The sequence below is a fragment of the Patagioenas fasciata genome, chromosome 3 (genome assembly GCF_037038585.1).
Source record: "Patagioenas fasciata isolate bPatFas1 chromosome 3, bPatFas1.hap1, whole genome shotgun sequence".
Taxonomy (NCBI): Eukaryota; Metazoa; Chordata; class Aves; order Columbiformes; family Columbidae; genus Patagioenas; species Patagioenas fasciata.
In genome coordinates, this window is record NC_092522.1 from 125918752 (window position 1) to 125935398 (window position 16647).

Genomic DNA, 16647 nt, shown 5'->3' on the forward strand with positions numbered 1-16647 from the left:
TACAGGTCAGGGTGCACGTTGGGATTGGGGTGCAGATATAGGTGCAGGTCAGGGTGTGCATTAGGGTACAGGTTGGGGTGCAGGTCAGGGTGCACATTAGGGTACAGGTTGGGGTGCAGGTCAGGGTGCAGGTTGTGGTGCAAGTTTAGTTGCAGGTTTAGGTAAAGGTTTAGATGCACATTGGGGTGCAGGTTTAGGTGCACATTGGGGTGCAAGTTGGTGCAAGTTTAGGTGTAGCTCAGGGTGCAGGTTTAGGTGCAAGTCAGGGTGCATGTTTAGATACAGGTCAGGGTGCAGGTTTAGGTGCAGGTCATAGTATAGGTCAGGGTGCAGGTCGGAGTGCAGGTTTAGGTGCAGGTCGGGGTGCAGGTTTAGGTACAGGCTGGGGTGCAGGTTTGGGTGCAGGTCAGGGTGCAAATCTAGGTACAGGTCGGGGTGCAGGTTTAGGTGCAGGTCGGGGTGCAGGTCTAGGTACAGGTCGGGGTGCAGGTTTAGATGCAGGTCGGGGTGCAGGTCTAGGTACAGGTCAGGGTGCAGGTTTGGGTGCAGGTTTAGGTACAGGTCGGGGTGCAGGTTTAGGTACAGGTCGGCGTGCAGGTTTAGGTACAGGTCAGGGTGCAGATTTGGGTGCAGGTGTAGGCACAGGTCGTGGTGCAGATCGAGCGGACGCAGGTGTGGGTTGACACGGGCTGGGCGGGAGCTGCCGGGCAGGTTAATGTGTCACTGGGCTGGGCTGCGGTGGCAGCGGGGTGGGAGGGGACGGCGCAGGAGCGGGAGCGGTGGCACAGGTGAGTGTCCGGGTGCGGGATGGGGAGCGGGGCTGCGTCCCCGGGCACCCGCAGCAGCCACAGCAGCCACAGCAGCCACAGCAGCCACAGCCCGGGGTGGCGGGTGGATGGGACAGGTCACTGTGTCCACGTGCTGTGCTGGAGGCTGCGCTGGGGCTCCCCAGACTCCCTTGTGCTGGTGGCACAACCTTTGCACAGGGCAGGGAGCGCCCAGGCACAGCGCCCGTGGGAGCCCACGCCCACCGCGCCGTGGGGCCGCAGTGGGACAGACCCTGCCAGGGCTGCGTGGGGCTGGGCCCCCACCTGGGGACTCCTCCGCCTGCACCGGGGCTCTGCCCGCATTGTCCTGGTGCTGCTGGGACCAAGGAGCTGGGGTACAGCGGGGCTGAGTGCCCGGCACAACGAGGCCCTGGTGCCCCTGACCATGCCATGGCCACCTGCACCGTGCTGTGCCATGGCCACCTGTGCTGTGCCACAGCCACCTGCGCTGCGCTGTGTCATGGCCACCTGTGCCACACTGTGCCATGGCCACCTGTGCTGGGCAGTGCGGAGCCCAGGCTGGCAGCGCCATGCTGAGCCGGCTGTGCTGTGGGAGGCTGCACCCCATGCTCCGGGTTGGGGGCTGGTACCGCGGCAGGTGACACCACGCTGGTCCCTGCCCAGCACCCCAGGCACGGGGATGGACGAGCGGCGGCGGGAGCTGCGGCTGCAGGAGGAAAGGACCTTCCTGCGGAGCGTGGCGCGGGAGGAGGCCCCGGAGCATCCCCCCAACCAGTGGCACAGCCGGGCACCGGCCATTGTCCCTGAGCCCCTCGCCAGCGATGCCGCCCTCTGCGTGCCCAACAGCCCCAAGTCACACAGGTAGGGACAACAGCCCCAAGTCACACAGATAGCCAGCAGGAACCGGGGTGCCAGGGCCTGGAGTCCGGAGCTGCCCTGCCTGTGTCCCCAGGGACCTCAGCCTGATCGCGGAAGCCGTGGGACGCAGCGATTTCCTGCGGCGCTTGGGCGAGGGCTGCCCCGAGGCGCTGGCCCAGAGCTTCACCCCGGTCTGGCACAGCCCTGGTGACACCGTGCTGGCTGAGGGCACCGAGGGGACCGCCATGTACATCGTGGCAGGTGAGAGCGCAGCACTGGCACACGTGGGGGTGACATGGGCCGGGTCACACGTGCGCAGGTGCCTGTGCACACACGGGTGTGCAGCAGGGTGAGCTGCTCTGCAGCATGTGCCTGTGCGTGTCAGGCTGCAGCACACGCGTGTGCCTGTGCGTGTCTGTGCACACGCGTGTGCTGTGTGTGCATCCACTGTGGGACACGCACCACCCACATGTGCAGGGTGCATGTGTGAGGCTGGGCAGTCCCAGGTGTGCACGCATGTGCGTGTGCGAGGCCGCGGGCCGTGTCTCTGCAGAGGGGCAGCTCAGCGTGACCCAGCGGGGCCGGCAGCTGCGCACGCTGGGGCCGGGTGACGTGTTTGGGGAGCTGGCCATCCTGTACCACTGCAAGCGCACCGCCACCGTGCAGGGTGAGCACAGCCCCGCCCTGCGGGTCCGCTCTCACCCCAGCCCCCTGACGGCCCTGCCCCCGCTCCGCCGCAGCGCTCGGCCCCGTGCGCCTCTGGGCCATCGACCGGCAGCGGTACCGGGCCATCGCCACCAGCAACGCCAAGCAGAGACGGGCCGAGATCCTGAGCTCCCTGCGGACGTGAGTGCGGCCCAGGGCGCACCAGCACCCGCCACCCCCAGGCCCCGCGCCCCGGCCCCCTTGGGGTGGGTGCTGACCCCTCCTGCCAGCCCTCACCTGCAGAGTCCCCTCCCCGTCCCAGCCTCATCCCCATCCCCATCGGATCCATCTGATCTCAGCTGCGTCCCTGTTCTCATCCCCATTCCCATTCCTGCCCCCATCCTCATTCCCAATCCCTGTCCTCCCTCAGCCCCTGTTTCTCCATCCCTTTCCCCAGCCCTGCCCCCTGGCTGTGCTGGGCTCTGGGGTGCAGGCAGGACACAGGCAGGGCTCAGGCAGCGTGCAGGCAGGACATGGACAGGACATGGACAGGACACGGGCAGGGTGCAGGCAGGACACAGGCAGGACACGGGCAGGGTGCGGGAGCCCAGCCGGCCCTCTCGCCCGCAGGGTGCCCTGGCTGCAGGAGCTCTCGGACTGCCAGCTCTGCAAGCTGCTGGACGCCATGGAGGAGGTGGGTGGGCACCCGAGAAGGGACCCCGCGCGTGGGGTCCCGCGGCCTTGGGACATGTCCCCGTGGGGCCGCAGCCCGTGGGGGCCGGGAGTGCAGCACGGGGGCTACCGGGACGTGCCTGGGATGGCTGGACGGGGACCTGCGGGGAAGGGGGACTGTCCCCAATTCTGTCCCCAATACCTGTCCCCTGCCCACCCCATCCCTCCGCAGTGCAGCTTCGAGCCCGGCCAGGTCATCATCCGCGAAGGGGACGAGGGGGAGAACTTCTACATCATCCTGAAGGGCGAGGTGGGTGCGGGACCGCGCGCGGGCCCCGGCGGGGCCGGCCCGACCTGACGCGTCCCGGTGCCGCAGGTGCGGGTGAGCCGGCGGGAGGGCGGGCGGGAGCGGCCGATCCGCGTCCTGGGGCCCGGACAGCACTTCGGGGAGCTCTCGCTGCTGCGGTACGTGCCCGCCTGCCCCGCACCCCTGCACACCTGCCCCGCACCCCTGCACCTTCTGCACCCCCACCCCCTGTAAGCCCCCGCTCCGCACCCCTGCCCCGCACCCCCTGCACCCCCTGTACCCCTCTCCCGCACCCCTGTCCCACACCCCCTGCACCCCCTGCACCCCCTGCACCCCCGCCCCGCACCCCCCGCACCCCCTTCCCCGCACCCCCTGCACCCCCCAGCAGCACCCGGGCTGCGGTGACAGCCCCTGTGGTAACGCGCCCCCCGCGGTAACACCCCCAGCGGTGACACCACCCCCTGCAGTGACATCCCTGCAGTGACACCCCTGCAGTGACACCCTTGCCACCGCCTGTGGCATCCCCAGACACTCCCGGTGACCGTCCCCGCTCACCAGCACCAGCTGCCTGTGCACACACGGCTCTTGCCCCCCATGCCCCCCAGCCCGTTTCTCCCCCGTGACCCCCGCTCTGCGCAGGAACACCCGCCGGACGGCATCGTGCCAGGCCCAGGGACACGTCACCTGCATCACTGTGGCCAAGGAGTGGGTGTCCCCATGTCCCCCCAGCACTGATGCCTGTCGGGGCACAGCCAGGACCCTCCCCACTGACCTCTCCTCTGCCACAGAGATTTCCTCGAGATCAGCCCCTTCTGCCCCCCACAGCACTTGGAGCCGTGAATGTCTGTGGCCCCCGGGACCCCCCACCCCTTGGGGACCCCTGGGCAGTGCTGGGCTCCATGGGGAGCCCCTGGCCCCAGAGGAGACCCCCAGCGTGGGGGGGCTCTGCTTCAGCCGGGCAACTCGGTCCTGCTGGTGGTGGGGCAGGGGATGGGGGTCACAGGGGATGAGGGACACGGGAGTGGCCATGGCTGGGGGTCTCAGGGGATGAGGGACACGGGGGTGGCCATGGCTGGGGGTCTCAGGGGATGAGGGACACGGGGGTGGCCATGGCTGGGGGTCTCAGGGGATGAGGGACACGGGGGTGGCCATGGCTGGGGGTCTCAGGGGATGAGGGACATGGGGGTGGCCATGGCTGGGGGTCTCAGGGGATGAGGGACATGGGGGTGGCCATGGTTGGGGGCTCTGTGGGGAGGGGCCCCAGGCTGCTGGGTGCGGGGGGTCGGGGGCGATGATCCTGGCTGTCTGTGGGTCACACGTGGGTCTGTGTCCCCACTGCCCCTGCACCCTGCGCTCATTTCTGGGGCGCACGGGTAAGGGGCTGTGGGGACAGGGCAGTGTGGGTGCTCAGGGTGGAGTGGGGCTGCCCCACTGCCCCCACCCCCTCTGGCTCCTTCCCACCCCAGAAACACGGCTGAGGCTGAGACACCAGCTCCAGAGGATCCCGAGAGGTCAGTGCGGACGGGGACAGGGACGCGATTGGAGCCAGGGATGGGGGACGAGGCCACAGGGTCCCTGGGGTCGCTCTGGGGGCTGCAGTGTTCGCGTTGCCCAGTTTGGCAGCACTGGGATCCAGCCTGGTGCTGGGAGGTCCCCGGGGTCCGACCAGGGCCGTCTCTGGGGAGCAGCGGGGGGTCCTGGGCCCGGCAGCCCCGCGGCGCAGGGGTGGGTGCTGCAGGGCCACGGTCCCCACTGCAGGGGCTGCAGGTCCCCGAGCCTGCGGCCGCCCCCGGCGCCGCTGCGGCTGGAGGAGCTGCTGCCCGTGCGCTACGAGGAGGGAGAGCGGCAGGGCCAGCGCGTCGTGCTGGGCACCGGCGGCTTCGGCAGGGTGGAGCTGGTGAGAGACGGACCCCGTGCCCCCTGCCCCGTCCTGCCGCGGCCGGCGGTGCTGCCCGGTGCCGTCCCGGTGCCGCCCGGTGCCGTTCCGGTGCCGCCCGGTGCCGTCCCGGTGCCGTCCCGGTGCCGCCCGGTGCCGTCCCGGTGCCGTCCCGGTGCCGTTCCGGTGCTGCCCGGTGCTGTCCCGGTGCCGTCCCGGTGCCCACGGCGCCCGTGCGCAGGTGCGGTGCCGGGAGCGGCTGTTCGCGCTGAAGCGGATCCGCAAGGACTGGGTGGTGCGGACGCGGCAGCAGGAGCACGTGCGCACCGAGCGGCGCGTGCTGGCGGGCAGCAGCAGCCCCTTCGTCGTGGGGTGAGCGGGGCTGGGGCGTGGGGGCCGTGGGGACACCGGGTCAGTGCGGGGGCCGGGGCAGCGTGGCCGCTGGCCGTGCCGAGGTCCCACCAGCCCCTGTGCTGGCAGGTTCTTCGGCACGTTCCGGGACAGGCAGTACGTCTACCTGCTGCTGGAGTTCTGCCAGGGCGGCGAGCTGTGGACCAAGCTGCGGGAGGTGTACGGAGCCGGGGCGAGTAGTGCCGTGCCATGCTGTGCTGTGCCATACTCTGCTGTGCCATGCTGTGCCATACCGTGCTGTGCCATACTCTGCTGTGCCATGTTGTGCTGTGCCGTGCTGTGCCATACTGTGCTATGCCATGCTGTGCCGTGCCATACTGTGCTGTGCCATGCCATGATGTGCCATGCCATGCTGTGCTGTGCCATGGCATGCCATGCTGTGTCATGCCATGCTGTGCCATATTCTGCCATGCCATGCTGTGTCGTGCCATACTGTGCTGTGCCATGCCATGATGTGCCATGCCGTGCTGTGCTGTGCCATGGCATGCCATGCTGTGTCATGCCATGCTGTGCCATATTCTGCCATGCCATGCTGTGTCGTGCCATACTCTGCCATGCCATGCTGTGCCGTGCTGTGACATGCTGTGCTGTACTATACTGTTCTGTGCCATGCTGTGCCGTGCTGTGTCATGCTCTGCTGTGCCACACTCTGTCATGCCATGCTGTGCCATGCAGTGCCACGCCATGCTGTGCCGTGCTGTGCCACGCCATGCTGTGCCATGCTCTGCGGTGCCATGCCATGCTGTGCCGTGCCATGCCATGCCGTGCTGTGCCGTGCCATGCCGTGCCATGCCGTGCCGTGCCATGCCATGCCGTGCCATGCCATGCCATGCCATGCCATGCCATGCCATGCCACGCTGTACCATGCTCTGCGGTGCCATGCCATGCAGCTGCTGGTCCCGTGCGCAGGCGCTGCTTCGAGGAGCCACTGGCCGTGTTCTGCTGTGCGTGCGTGGTGGAGGCTCTGGAGTACCTGCATGGCCGCGGCATCGTCTACCGTGACCTGAAGCCCGAGAACCTGATGCTGGACCAGCGTGGATACGTCAAGCTGGTACCGGGCGGGCGTCCCGGCAGCCCCAGCACCAGCACGGCGGTGCCCAGGCCGGGGCGGGGGGATCTGGGGGGGTCTGTGCTGGCTGACGGTGCCGGTGCCCACAGGTCGACTTCGGCTTTGCCAAGGAGCTGGGGCGAGGGGAGAAGACGTTCTCCTTCTGCGGGACCCCCGAGTACCTGGCGCCCGAGATGCTGCGCCAGGAGGGCCACGACTTCGCCGTCGATTTCTGGATGCTGGGCATCCTCACCTTCGAGCTGCTCGTGGGCAGGTGAGTTTCCTCCCCCCAGGGCCGGCCGACCCCCCTGCGGCGAGACCCCCACCTGCCTGCGCCCCACAGGCCCCCGTTCCACAGCGCCGACCCCCAGCAGATCTACAGCCGCATCCTGGACGGCATCTTCTCCTTCCCCGCCTTCCTGGGCGAGGCCGCCTGCTCCTTCATCGGCAAACTCTGCAGGTGCGGGGGCGCGGAGCTGGGGGTGTCCCGGGCGGGGGGGGCACTCGGGTGCCTCGGGAGCGTCACCGCACCCCGCTGTGCACGGGGGCCCCCCAGGTGTGCGCATGGGGGGCTCTCCATGTACATCTTCGCCCCCGCTGAGGCGGGCGCCCCCCGCCCTGCCCACCCCGCTCCCCGCAGGCGCCGTCCGGGGCAGCGCCTGGGGAACACGGCCAGCGGCATCCGCGGCATCAAGAAGCACAGGTGAGGGACGGGAGGGCGGGGACCGCGCGCCCCCCGGCCCCTCCTGCATCCCCCCCTGCGGCCCCCCCGGCCCCTCCTGCAGCCCCCCCTCCCCAGGTGGTTCGGGGCGCTGAAGTGGCGGAAGCTCTCGCTGCGGCAGCTGGAGGCACCGACCCTGCGGCTCGTCAAGGAGGTGAGGGGGGCCCTGGGGGCTCATGAGGGCACTGCGGGGGGCAGGAGGGGCCGGCTCTCACCCCGCGTCCCCCAGGGAGCCCCCTACATCAACTTCAAGCGTTTCTCGGTCGACTGGGAGTCAGCAGAGGACGAGTTCTCAGGCTGGGATGAGGATTTCTGACAGCAGCGGGACCCCCGGCTGGGCTGGCAGTGCCCCCCGCCCCGCACCCCTGGGTGATGCCGGGGCTGCCCTATGGCCCCAGTTCTCCGGGGTGGGGGGGTCCCCAGGCAATAAACCCTGGGGCCGCAGCCGCGCGCAAGAAGGAGCCGGAGCCCCGGGTACAAAACCCAGTGCCGCGTCTGTATTTGGTGGGGGGCAGTGGGGGGCCGGGCAGGTGGTGTGGGGTAGGGACGCGTGGTGGGGGGGAGCAAGGGGTGGGGGGTGCTGATAAATAACAGGACAGGTGGGGGGGGTCCTGCCGGGGTGAGGGGATCCCCCTGGCCCGGCTGGGGGGCCCATGCCAGGGGGGCTCCGGGGGCTCTAGGGCTCGTCGGTGTCGTAGAGCAGGGCCCCGCTGAAGACTGTGAGGGGCTCGTCGGGCGCGTGGGCCAAGCGCCCCGACACCAGGTCCACGCAGAGGGTCTCGCCGGCCGCCAGCGGCAGCAGGAGGCTGAAGACGCCGAGCGCGCCGGGGCTGGGCTGCAGCGCGGCCACCGGCTCCTTCTCCAGCCCCTCGGGCTGGAACCCGGCCGAGTCCAGGCGGGCGATGCCCTGGTTGGAGCGGGACAGCACGGCCTCCAGCTGCTCGCCCTTGTGCCCCGTCAGCACCGCGCTCACCAGGTAGCGCCCGCTCACCGGCGCCGTGAACGTGCCTGCGGGTGGTAGGCGTCAGTGCCGGCAGCCGCCCCGTCCCAGGGACCTCGCTGCCCCCAGCGTGGGGTCTGCACGCCCGGGGCTGCCCACTGTACCCCACGGCCATCGCTGCACCCCCAGGACATGCACGGCCCCCCCAAAAGCCCCCTATCCCATGGCCTTCAGCACACCCTGGGGCCAGGCTTCACCCACGAGAATGCAGCTCACCCCACCCAACCCAGCCCATGCCTGCCCTGCAGCCCCCATCCCACCCTGCAACCCCCATCCACCCCGCAGCCCCCATCCCACCCTGCAACCCCCATCCACCCCGCAGCCCCCATCCCACCCTGCAACCCCCATCCACCCCGCAGCCCCCATCCACTCCGCAGCCCCCATCCCACTCTGCAACCCCCATCCACTCCGCAGCCCCCATCCTGCTCTGCAGCCTCCATCCACCCCACAGCCCCCATCCCACTCTGCAGCCCCCATCGCACCCCACACCTGCCTCACAGCCCCCATCCCACCCCCCAGCCCCCATCCCGCCTCACAGTCCCCTTCCCCCCTATCCCAAGCCCCGGCCGTGCCGCTCACCCGTCTCGGGGTCGTAGGCACCGCCGTCGTTGAGCAGCACCTGGTCGAAGGGCACGGTACCCGGCTCCGCGCGCTGGGTGCTCAGGGCGGCCGAGAAGGCGATGCGGGGCACGGAGCCCGGCGCCCCCACCGCGCCTGGGCACCGCATCAGCACGGGGCACCCAGCCCAGCACCTCCTGCCCCCAAAGCACCTCCTGCCCCCCAGCCCAGCAGCTGCACCCCCCACCCCATACCTGCCAGTTTGCTGTGCCTGTGCCCCCCACCCTGACCACATCCCCAGCCGTACCCATCATCCCAGTGCTCTGTGCCTCCCCCCACTCCCCTTGCACCCACCCAGACAGCCCTCAGCTGCCCTTGCAGACCCCCAGGTCCCCCCACCAAGCCGCCCAGCCCCTGCCTACCTCTCTCTCCGGGCAGCCCTAGAGGGAAGGGGAGGAGGGGGCTGCATGGCTGGCACGGGGCAGGACCCCAGGCGCTGGGTCCGGCCGTGCCAGCGCTGCCCCACTGCAGGGCAGGGGTGTGGGGGAGCTGCTCCTTACCTGGGGGGCCCATGGGGCCTTGTTCTCCATCTTTGCCAGGGGGCCCAGAGGGCCCGGGTGGGCCCATCTCACCCCTGGGGCCAGCGGGTCCAGGGGGGCCCGGGGGGCCTGAAGAGCAGATGGGGGTTAGAGCTGCCCTGGCCCCACAGCCCTTCCCCTCACCCCACAGCCCTGCATCTCCATGTCCACACACCTCAAAGCCCCATGGCTTGTGTCCCCATGACCTTGAGGCTCCATGTCCCTAATCCCCACCACCCCTGGCTCCCCCCAGCCATGCCCCACATCCCCACACCCCCATCCCTCTCTCTGTGGTAACTCCATATCCCCATTCCTCAAAGGCCCATGTCCCCATGACTCCACCATGGTCCCCAGGCACCATCCCTGCAGCCCTGTTTCCCCTGCTCCCCGTGATGCCTTGTGTCCCCATGACTTCACCATGGTCCCCAGGCACCATCCCTGCAGCCCTGTGCCCCCTGCTTCCCCGTGCCCCCTGCTTCCCCGTGATGTCTTGTGTCCCCAGGACTCTGCCATGGTCCCCAGGCACCGTCCCTGCAGCCCTGTTTCCCCTGCTCCCTGTGATGCCTTGTGTTCCCGTGTCCCTATGTCCCCGCACCCCGTGCCCCACGCACCGTCGCGGTCCCGCTGCTCCAGGCGCAGCACGTCCCCTCGCAGGTGCTGCAGGCTGCTGTTGAGGGCGTTGAGGCGGCGCGGGAGCTGCGAGTCCAGCGCCTTGTGCAGCAGCGCGGCGTGCGCGGCGGCCGAGCCGTTCAGCTCCCGCACGGCGCCCCACAGCCCGGCCACATGCCGGCCCAGCCCGTCCCGCAGCCCCCGCAGCCCCCCGGCCACGGCGTCCAGCTGCTCGCACAGCCCCTCCAGTTTGGCCACCCGCGGCTCCAGCCCGGCCGGGCAGCCCCCGGCCCGCGTCAGCTCCCGCACCAGCGCCTCCAGCCGCTCCTCGCTCTCCGCCTCCCGCGCCGCCGCCGCCGCGGCCGCCTGGTCCAGCTCGGCCACGATGCGGTCGGTGACGCTGCCCAGCTGGCGCTGCCGGGCGTCCTGCTGGTCCAGCGCGTCCTGCAGCCCCTGCACCGTGCCGTTCAGCCCGCCCAGGCCCAGCAGCGCCGCGGCCAGCTCGTCCCGCAGCGCCCGCAGCTCGGAGGGCGAGGGGCCCCCGAACACGCCGAACCCGTCCAGCGGCGGCTCCGGCTCCGGCGGGGCGGCGGCGGGCCCGGGCCGGGCCGGGCCGCAGGCCGCGGTACACGCATCCACCTGCGCCCGCAGCCGCTCCAGCTCCGGCCCCGGGGCGCACGTCCGGGGGCAGGGGCCGTCGCGCAGCCCCCCCAGCTCGGCCTCCAGCCGCCCCGTCCGGTTGCGGAGCTGCGCCAGCTCCTCCGCCACGGCCCCCCCCGGCTCCAGCCGCCCCGCCAGCCCCCCCAGCGCCTCCCCCTGCACCCCCAGCAGCTCCCGCAGCTCCGCCCTGTCTGCCCGCAGCCCGCGCAGGGTCCCCGCCAGCCCGTCCCCGCCACTCCCCAGTGCCCGCAGCTGCCCCTCAGTGTCCTGCAGCCGCCGCTCCAGCTGCCGCACCAGGGGCCCGAGCTGCCCGTCCCCGTCCCGCCCGGCCGGCGCGGGGGTGGCGGGGCAGGGCTGGCCGCAGCGGGCCAGCAGCCCCTCCAGCTCGGCCAGGCGGGCTCCGCGCTGCGCCCCGCTGGCCGCCAGCCCCTCCACCGCCCGGCTCAGGTTGGCCAGGCGGCCCGGCAGCCCGCCCTGCCGGGGCTCGGGCTCGGGGGACCACGGGCCGGCCCGCGACGCGTTCAGCCGCCCCTCCAGCTCCGCCAGCCGCCGGGCCAGCACCGGCCCCTGCCCGCCCGGCCCCAGCGCGGCCGTGGGCAGCCCCTCCAGCCGCCGCTCCAGCTCGGCCAGGCGCCGGTGCAGCTCGTCCGGCGGCGGGGCGGCGGGGGCCAGGCGGCTGCTCAGGCTGCTGATGTGCCGCTGCACCGACTCCACCGCGTCCCGGTTGCGCTGGTCCACCGAGCCCACCAGCTTCTCCAGCGCCCGCATGCGCTCCCGGTCCTCGGCCGCCTGCCGCCGCAGCCCCTCGGTGCCGGCCGCGCAGGCCGCGCAGGTCTCCTGCAGCCGCTGCTCCAGCTCGCTCAGCGCCGGGCCCGGGCCGTCCCGGGCGCTCTCCTGCCGTCGCAGGCGGCTCTCCAGCTCCTCCAGCCGCCGCTGGACGTGGCTCAGCGCCTCCCGCACCTCGGCGGGGGCGGCCGCGTCGGCCACCTGCTCGCCCTCGGGGCCACCGTTTGCCGCGGGGCGCGGGTGCTCCGGCGGGCCGGCCCGCAGCTCCTCCACCTGCTCGCTCAGCCGCCGCACCTGCTCCTCCAGCCGCCGCACCTTCTCCGCGTCCCCGCCACCTGCTGCCGCACGCACCGTCAGAACCGCGGCCGTGCCGGGGCCGCCCCCCGGCGTGTCCCCCCAGCGCTACCTTCGCCCCCCAGGCCGCTCAGGGGGTTGCCGAAGCCGGAGAGCGTGGGGCGGCCGGGCCGGGGCGGGGGGCGGCCGGTGGGCAGGGGGGCGGCCGGCCCCTCGGTGCAGTCCTCGCCCGAGTAGCCCTGGCAGCAGCGCCAGGCGAGTTCCGACACGGTGCGCTGAGCCACCTTGTAGCGGGGCCGCAGGAAGCTCCGGTACCTGCGGCACAGGAGAACCCGTGCAGGGGGGCGGGCGGGGGGAGCGGGGCTGGTCCTGGGCCAGCAGGGGAGGGGAGAGACCTTGCCCGCACAGCCCCTGCCTGCACAGCCCCTGCCCACAGACACCCTGCCCGCAGACACCGTGCCCGCACAGCCCCTGCCCACAGACACCCTGCCCGCAGACACCCTGCCCGCACAGCCCCTGCTTACAGACACCCTGCCCTCGCAGCCCCTGCCCGCACAAACGCCGAACGCCCACTCTCTGGGGCAGCCCCGTGTGCGCGGAGCCGTGGGGCAGCAGCTCGGGGCTGGGCAGCCCCAGCCGAACAAACCCCGGCTGTGGTCTGACCCCGCCGGCACCGCTGGGCCCCCCCGCGCCGGCCTCTTGCTCAACCGCTGGGAGCGTGGGGGGGCAGCCCCCGCCCGACCCCCACCCAGCGCCGCATCGCCCCCTGCCAGCCCCACCGGCCCACAGCGGGGCCGGGCCGGGGAGCCCCGGGCCTGCGGGCTGGGGGGGGCCGGTCACCCCCGGCACCGCTGGAGGCCGCGGCTCTTGCGAAAAGTAAACACGACCCCGGGACGGATAAACAGCGGAGGCGGCAGCGAGGGGCGGCGGGGCCGCGGTCAGACCCAGCTGCTCCGACCCTGAGCCCTCCCACAGCTCCCCAGGGCCCCCAGCCCCGTCCCCACTCACGCCAGGACGCGGGGGCACTGCAGCTGCCCCCAGGCGCAGGGCTGGTAATCCGGCTTCACGAAGCTCTCCACGCCGTCCTCCACCACGCAGCTCACGCGGCGCGTCACCACGTAGGCACACCAGTTCCTGCGGACGGGCACGGCTCGCACCGCGCACCGGGCATGGGCCGGCGCACACCGGGCACCCGAACACACAGCGGGCATGGGCCGGCACACAGCGGGCACCCAAACACACACCGGGCATGGGCCGACGCACACCGGGCACCCGAACACACACCGGGCATGGGCCGGCGCACAGTGGGCACCCGAACACACACCGGGCATGGGCCGGCGCACAGTGGGCACCCGAACACACAGCGGGCACCCAAACACAGCAGGCATGGGGCGGCGCACAGCGGGCACCCGAACACACAGCGCGCATGGGCCAGCGCACAGCGGGCACCCCAAACAAACACCAGGCACCCCAAACACACACTGGGCATGGGCTGGCGCACACTGGGCACCCCAGACACACACTGGGTATCCCAAACACACACCGGGCACCTCAAATACACGCCGGGTATCCCAAACACACACTGGGTATCCCAAACACACGCCGGGCACCCCAAACACACACCGGGTATTGGCCAGTGCACACTGGGCACCCCAAACACACAGCGGGCACCCCAAACACACAGCGGGTATCCCAAACTCACACCGGGCGCCCCAAACACACACCGGGCATCGTCCCAGCACACACTGGCTCCCCCAGCACGCCCCCTACCCAATGCACACCGGGCATCGTCCCAGCACACACCGGCTCCCCCAGCACGCCCCCCACCCAACGCACACCGGGCATCGTCCCGGGATGCACCAGGTACCCGGCACACACTGGCCCCCCAGCCCGGCCCCACGCTGGCCCTGCTGGCCCCACCGGTAGCAGCCGTCACGGCCCAGCGCCGCGGGTTAATTGGCCGGATCCTGCCCTTTCATCCCCGCTCTGCCGGCAGCACCGGCGCCCTTTGCCGAGCCCCAGCGGGGGCCGGTGGCACCACAGGAGTGGTCGCAGCCCCCGGCCATGGGGCAGCTCTGGGGAGCCCTGTGGGAATTTGGGGCGCCAGGCGGGGTTCAGGGTGCCAGGGACACTATCACACCATGCTGTGAGGCCTGTTTTGGGGATGGGTGCCCCACATCTGCCCCATCACTGTCCCACGTTTCCCTGGTCCCCTGCACTGGTGGGGCCTGGGTAGCCGTTTACTGGGGTCACAGCCCCCCGCGGCCATCGAACCCCCAACCAGGAGCCTGCAAGGGGGAGTCACCGCCCCGGCCAGAGAGAGCAGCAAGGACGGGGGGGCGGTGACCCTGGGGGCACTGCCCCCCAGCACAGCCACACCCAGGGTGGACACAGCCCCGCAGGCTTCCGGGACCCCGGCCCCACGGCGGGACCCCCGCCCGGCCCCGCAGGCTGCCGGGACCCCGGCGCAGCCTTATATGGAGTGAGCGGAGCCGCGGCCCCGCAGCCGGCACCCCCAGCCCCACACGGAGCGGCCCCCCCGGCAGCCCCGCAGGGACCGCCCCCCGGGCTGTGCTGGGGCCCGCAGAGCCGCGGCCGGTTCCCGGCAGCCCGGCTGGTTCCCCTCAGGCCCCGGCTGGATTCCAGCTCCTCCCCAGGGGCCGCTGGAAGTTTCTGCGCCGACCGACATCCCCCCCGCCTCCTCCTCCCCATCCCCCGGCCTCTCCGCGTCCCCCTCGGCCCCACGCCCGCAGGACCCCTCGGGCTGCCGTGGGGTCCCAACGCCTGGGACCAGGGACGGCGTGGGACAGGAGCCGTCCTGAACGGGCAGGGCATGGGGACACTCCCCGTGCTCCCAAGCCGTGCGGATGGGTCACTGTGCCCCCCGAGCTGCCGGCAAACAGCCGTGTCCCTGCCCCGCGCGGTGCTGTGGGGCTGGGGCCTGGGGTGCCTGCCCCACGTGCCCCTTCCCAGGCAGCCCCCCAGGTCTGCCCTCCTGCGCTGGGCCGCGGGGGCCGCCGTGGGGCAGGGACGGGCAGGCGCTGGCCGCGGCCGTGCCGGTGCAGCTCCACCCCGCACGGCCACACTGATGTGGCCGCGGTGAGTGCGACCCCAACCCGGCGTGGGGCCACCCCCAGCCCTGCGCGCCCCAGCTCCCCGACTCACAGGCACCAGCTGCCCCACGGCAGCCCCGCAGCCCCACACTCGCAGCCCCTCGCACCAGTAGGGACATGGACAGGCACGAGGACGGGGACAGGGTGGGTCCGGGCCCCTCGCTCCATCCCCGTCCCTGCCAGCGCGGTCCCTGTGCCGGGGTGCGCAGCACCCGTGAGTGATGCTGTGGCGGGATCGGCCCCGGGATCCCCGGCACCAGCACACCCGGCGCCGGCAGCCGCTGCACCGGCCGGCACGGCCCCGGGAGCCGCAGCTCACCCGGCACCCGGTCCCCGCGCCGCGTCTGCCCCGAGCCCCTCGCGGTGCCGTGTCCCACGTGCAGCCCCGGGACCGTTCCCTCCACGTGCGCCCACCGCCCGCACCGGCCCTGCGCCGGGACCGAGGGTGGGGCGGCCCCGGCAGGTCCAGGAGCCCGCAGCGCTGTCCCGGGCACCGCGGCACCCCGCACAGCGGCACCCGGCACAGCGGCACCCGGTAGAGCCGCACCCCGCACAGCCGCACCCGCCGGGGCGGGACCCGCCGCCCCTCTCCGCGCATCCCGAGCTGGACACGGCACGTGCCGCCGCCCGTGGCATCGGCGTGGGCAGACGCCCGGGTCCCCTCCCAGCACAGCCCGGCGTCGCGGTCTTACCTGTGCCGGCTGGCGGCCCGGGCAGCACCGTGGGCCGCAGCGGGGCCCTGGGGGGCTGTGGCCTGGACGGCGCTGAGCGGGGCGGCCCCGCCGGTGTAGAGGCTGTACCTGGGGGGGAAGTTCGCGGCCAGGGCCTGAGCGGCCAGGAGGCACGGCCAGAGCCAGGGGGCCATGCTGGCCGGGCAGGCGCGGTGCGGCGTGGCGCGGGGGGGCTCGGGGCGGCTCGGCCCAGCTCAGGAGCGCACGGCGCGTCCCGCGGCGGCCGCCTCGCTGCTGGCTCTGCGCGGCTCGGCACGGCCGCTCTGCCCTCCCCTCGGCCGCGCCTCGGCCGGCCCCTCGCTGCCAGAGCCGCCCCGGCGCTGCCCGACGACTGGGTCCCCGGGGCCCCCCGCTTCCTGCCCGCTGCGGCCCCCTCCCCGGCCCGCGCAGCCCCCGGCGCGCCGCGGCCTCTGCCGGGCACCGCGGCCCCCGCCGGCCCCCGCCCCCGCCACCCGCACATCTGGTTCTCGTTAGGCCGGGACGCCAGCGGGGACGGGAAGGGGGGACGGGGAAGCCAGAGAGGCCGGGCAGGGGGCCAAGGCGGCCGGCAGCCAGCGCGGCCGGTGCTACCGCCACGGCTCCCACCCTGCGCCGCCACAGCCTCCTGCCACGGCCCCGCACAGCGCCCGCACCGCCATGGCCGCTCCTGCCTGTCCCGCTGCCCCTTGCCCCCGCACACCGGGGCTGCCCTCACCGCTCCCAAGCTCTGGGGTCCCTGGGCCAGGCTGGGGCTGCCACCGTCCCCATGGCCCCGGTGCTGCTGGCACGGCCCCCGGTGCCCGCACTGCCCGCAGCACAGCGTGGCCCCGCTGGCGCTGGCCGGGGCTTCCTGCACCCAGCACACGGTGTTCGACCCGGCCACGTCCCTGTGAGCCCGCGGCACCGTGTCCTTGTGCCGGTGCCATGTCCCGGTGCCAGCGGTGCTGCTCCAGAGATGGGCACAGCCCCACGTCCCCACTGTGCTGGGGACAGGTGTCAGTGGGGCCCTGGGG

General features: G+C 72.6%; 2 protein-coding genes across 3 annotated transcripts; one reads left to right on the plus strand and one right to left on the minus strand.

The window, feature by feature from the left end:
* The first annotated feature begins 779 nt into the window (after positions 1-779).
* Positions 780-7812, plus strand: LOC136100468 (cGMP-dependent protein kinase 1-like). The gene is given in 22 exon segments (XM_065835597.2): positions 780-1099; positions 1102-1239; positions 1242-1394; positions 1397-1649; positions 1741-1907; positions 2200-2313; positions 2387-2492; positions 2922-2985; positions 3196-3273; positions 3340-3428; positions 3910-3975; positions 4059-4106; positions 4737-4781; positions 5029-5167; positions 5388-5518; positions 5627-5716; positions 6467-6608; positions 6716-6879; positions 6949-7065; positions 7246-7308; positions 7405-7480; positions 7556-7812. Coding segments are annotated over 22 exon segments (2622 nt in total). The 5' UTR covers positions 780-807; the 3' UTR covers positions 7643-7812.
* EMILIN1 (elastin microfibril interfacer 1) lies at positions 7802-15917 on the minus strand. Of its 2 annotated transcripts, none has more exons than XM_065835235.2 (8): positions 15617-15917; positions 12820-12945; positions 11924-12126; positions 10074-11852; positions 9445-9552; positions 9307-9324; positions 8906-9040; positions 7802-8334 (listed from the first exon to the last, which is right to left on the minus strand). In XM_065835235.2, exons 1-8 carry the CDS (start codon positions 15787-15789, stop codon positions 8003-8005), a joined length of 2874 nt encoding a protein of 957 aa, XP_065691307.2. In that variant the 5' UTR covers positions 15790-15917; the 3' UTR covers positions 7802-8002. The 2 variants fall into 2 exon arrangements, with proteins under 2 accessions (XP_065691307.2, XP_065691306.2); XM_065835234.2 differs by having other exon boundaries at positions 10074-11855.
* Between the last annotated feature and the right edge of the window lie 730 nt (positions 15918-16647).

What these genes read in the sequence shown, in the direction of transcription:
- EMILIN1 (XM_065835234.2), bottom strand. Translation starts at nt 15,789, where the DNA reads ATGGCCCCCTGGCTCTGGCCGTGCCTCCTGGCCGCTCAGGCCCTGGCC. An exon ending in CGGGCCGCCAGCCGGCACAG is followed by an intron (nt 12,946 to 15,616) that starts GTAAGACCGCGA and finishes GCCCGTCCGCAG; the next exon opens with GAACTGGTGTGCCTACGTGG. An exon ending in CAGTGCCCCCGCGTCCTGGC is followed by an intron (nt 12,127 to 12,819) that starts GTGAGTGGGGAC and finishes CCTGTGCCGCAG; the next exon opens with GTACCGGAGCTTCCTGCGGC.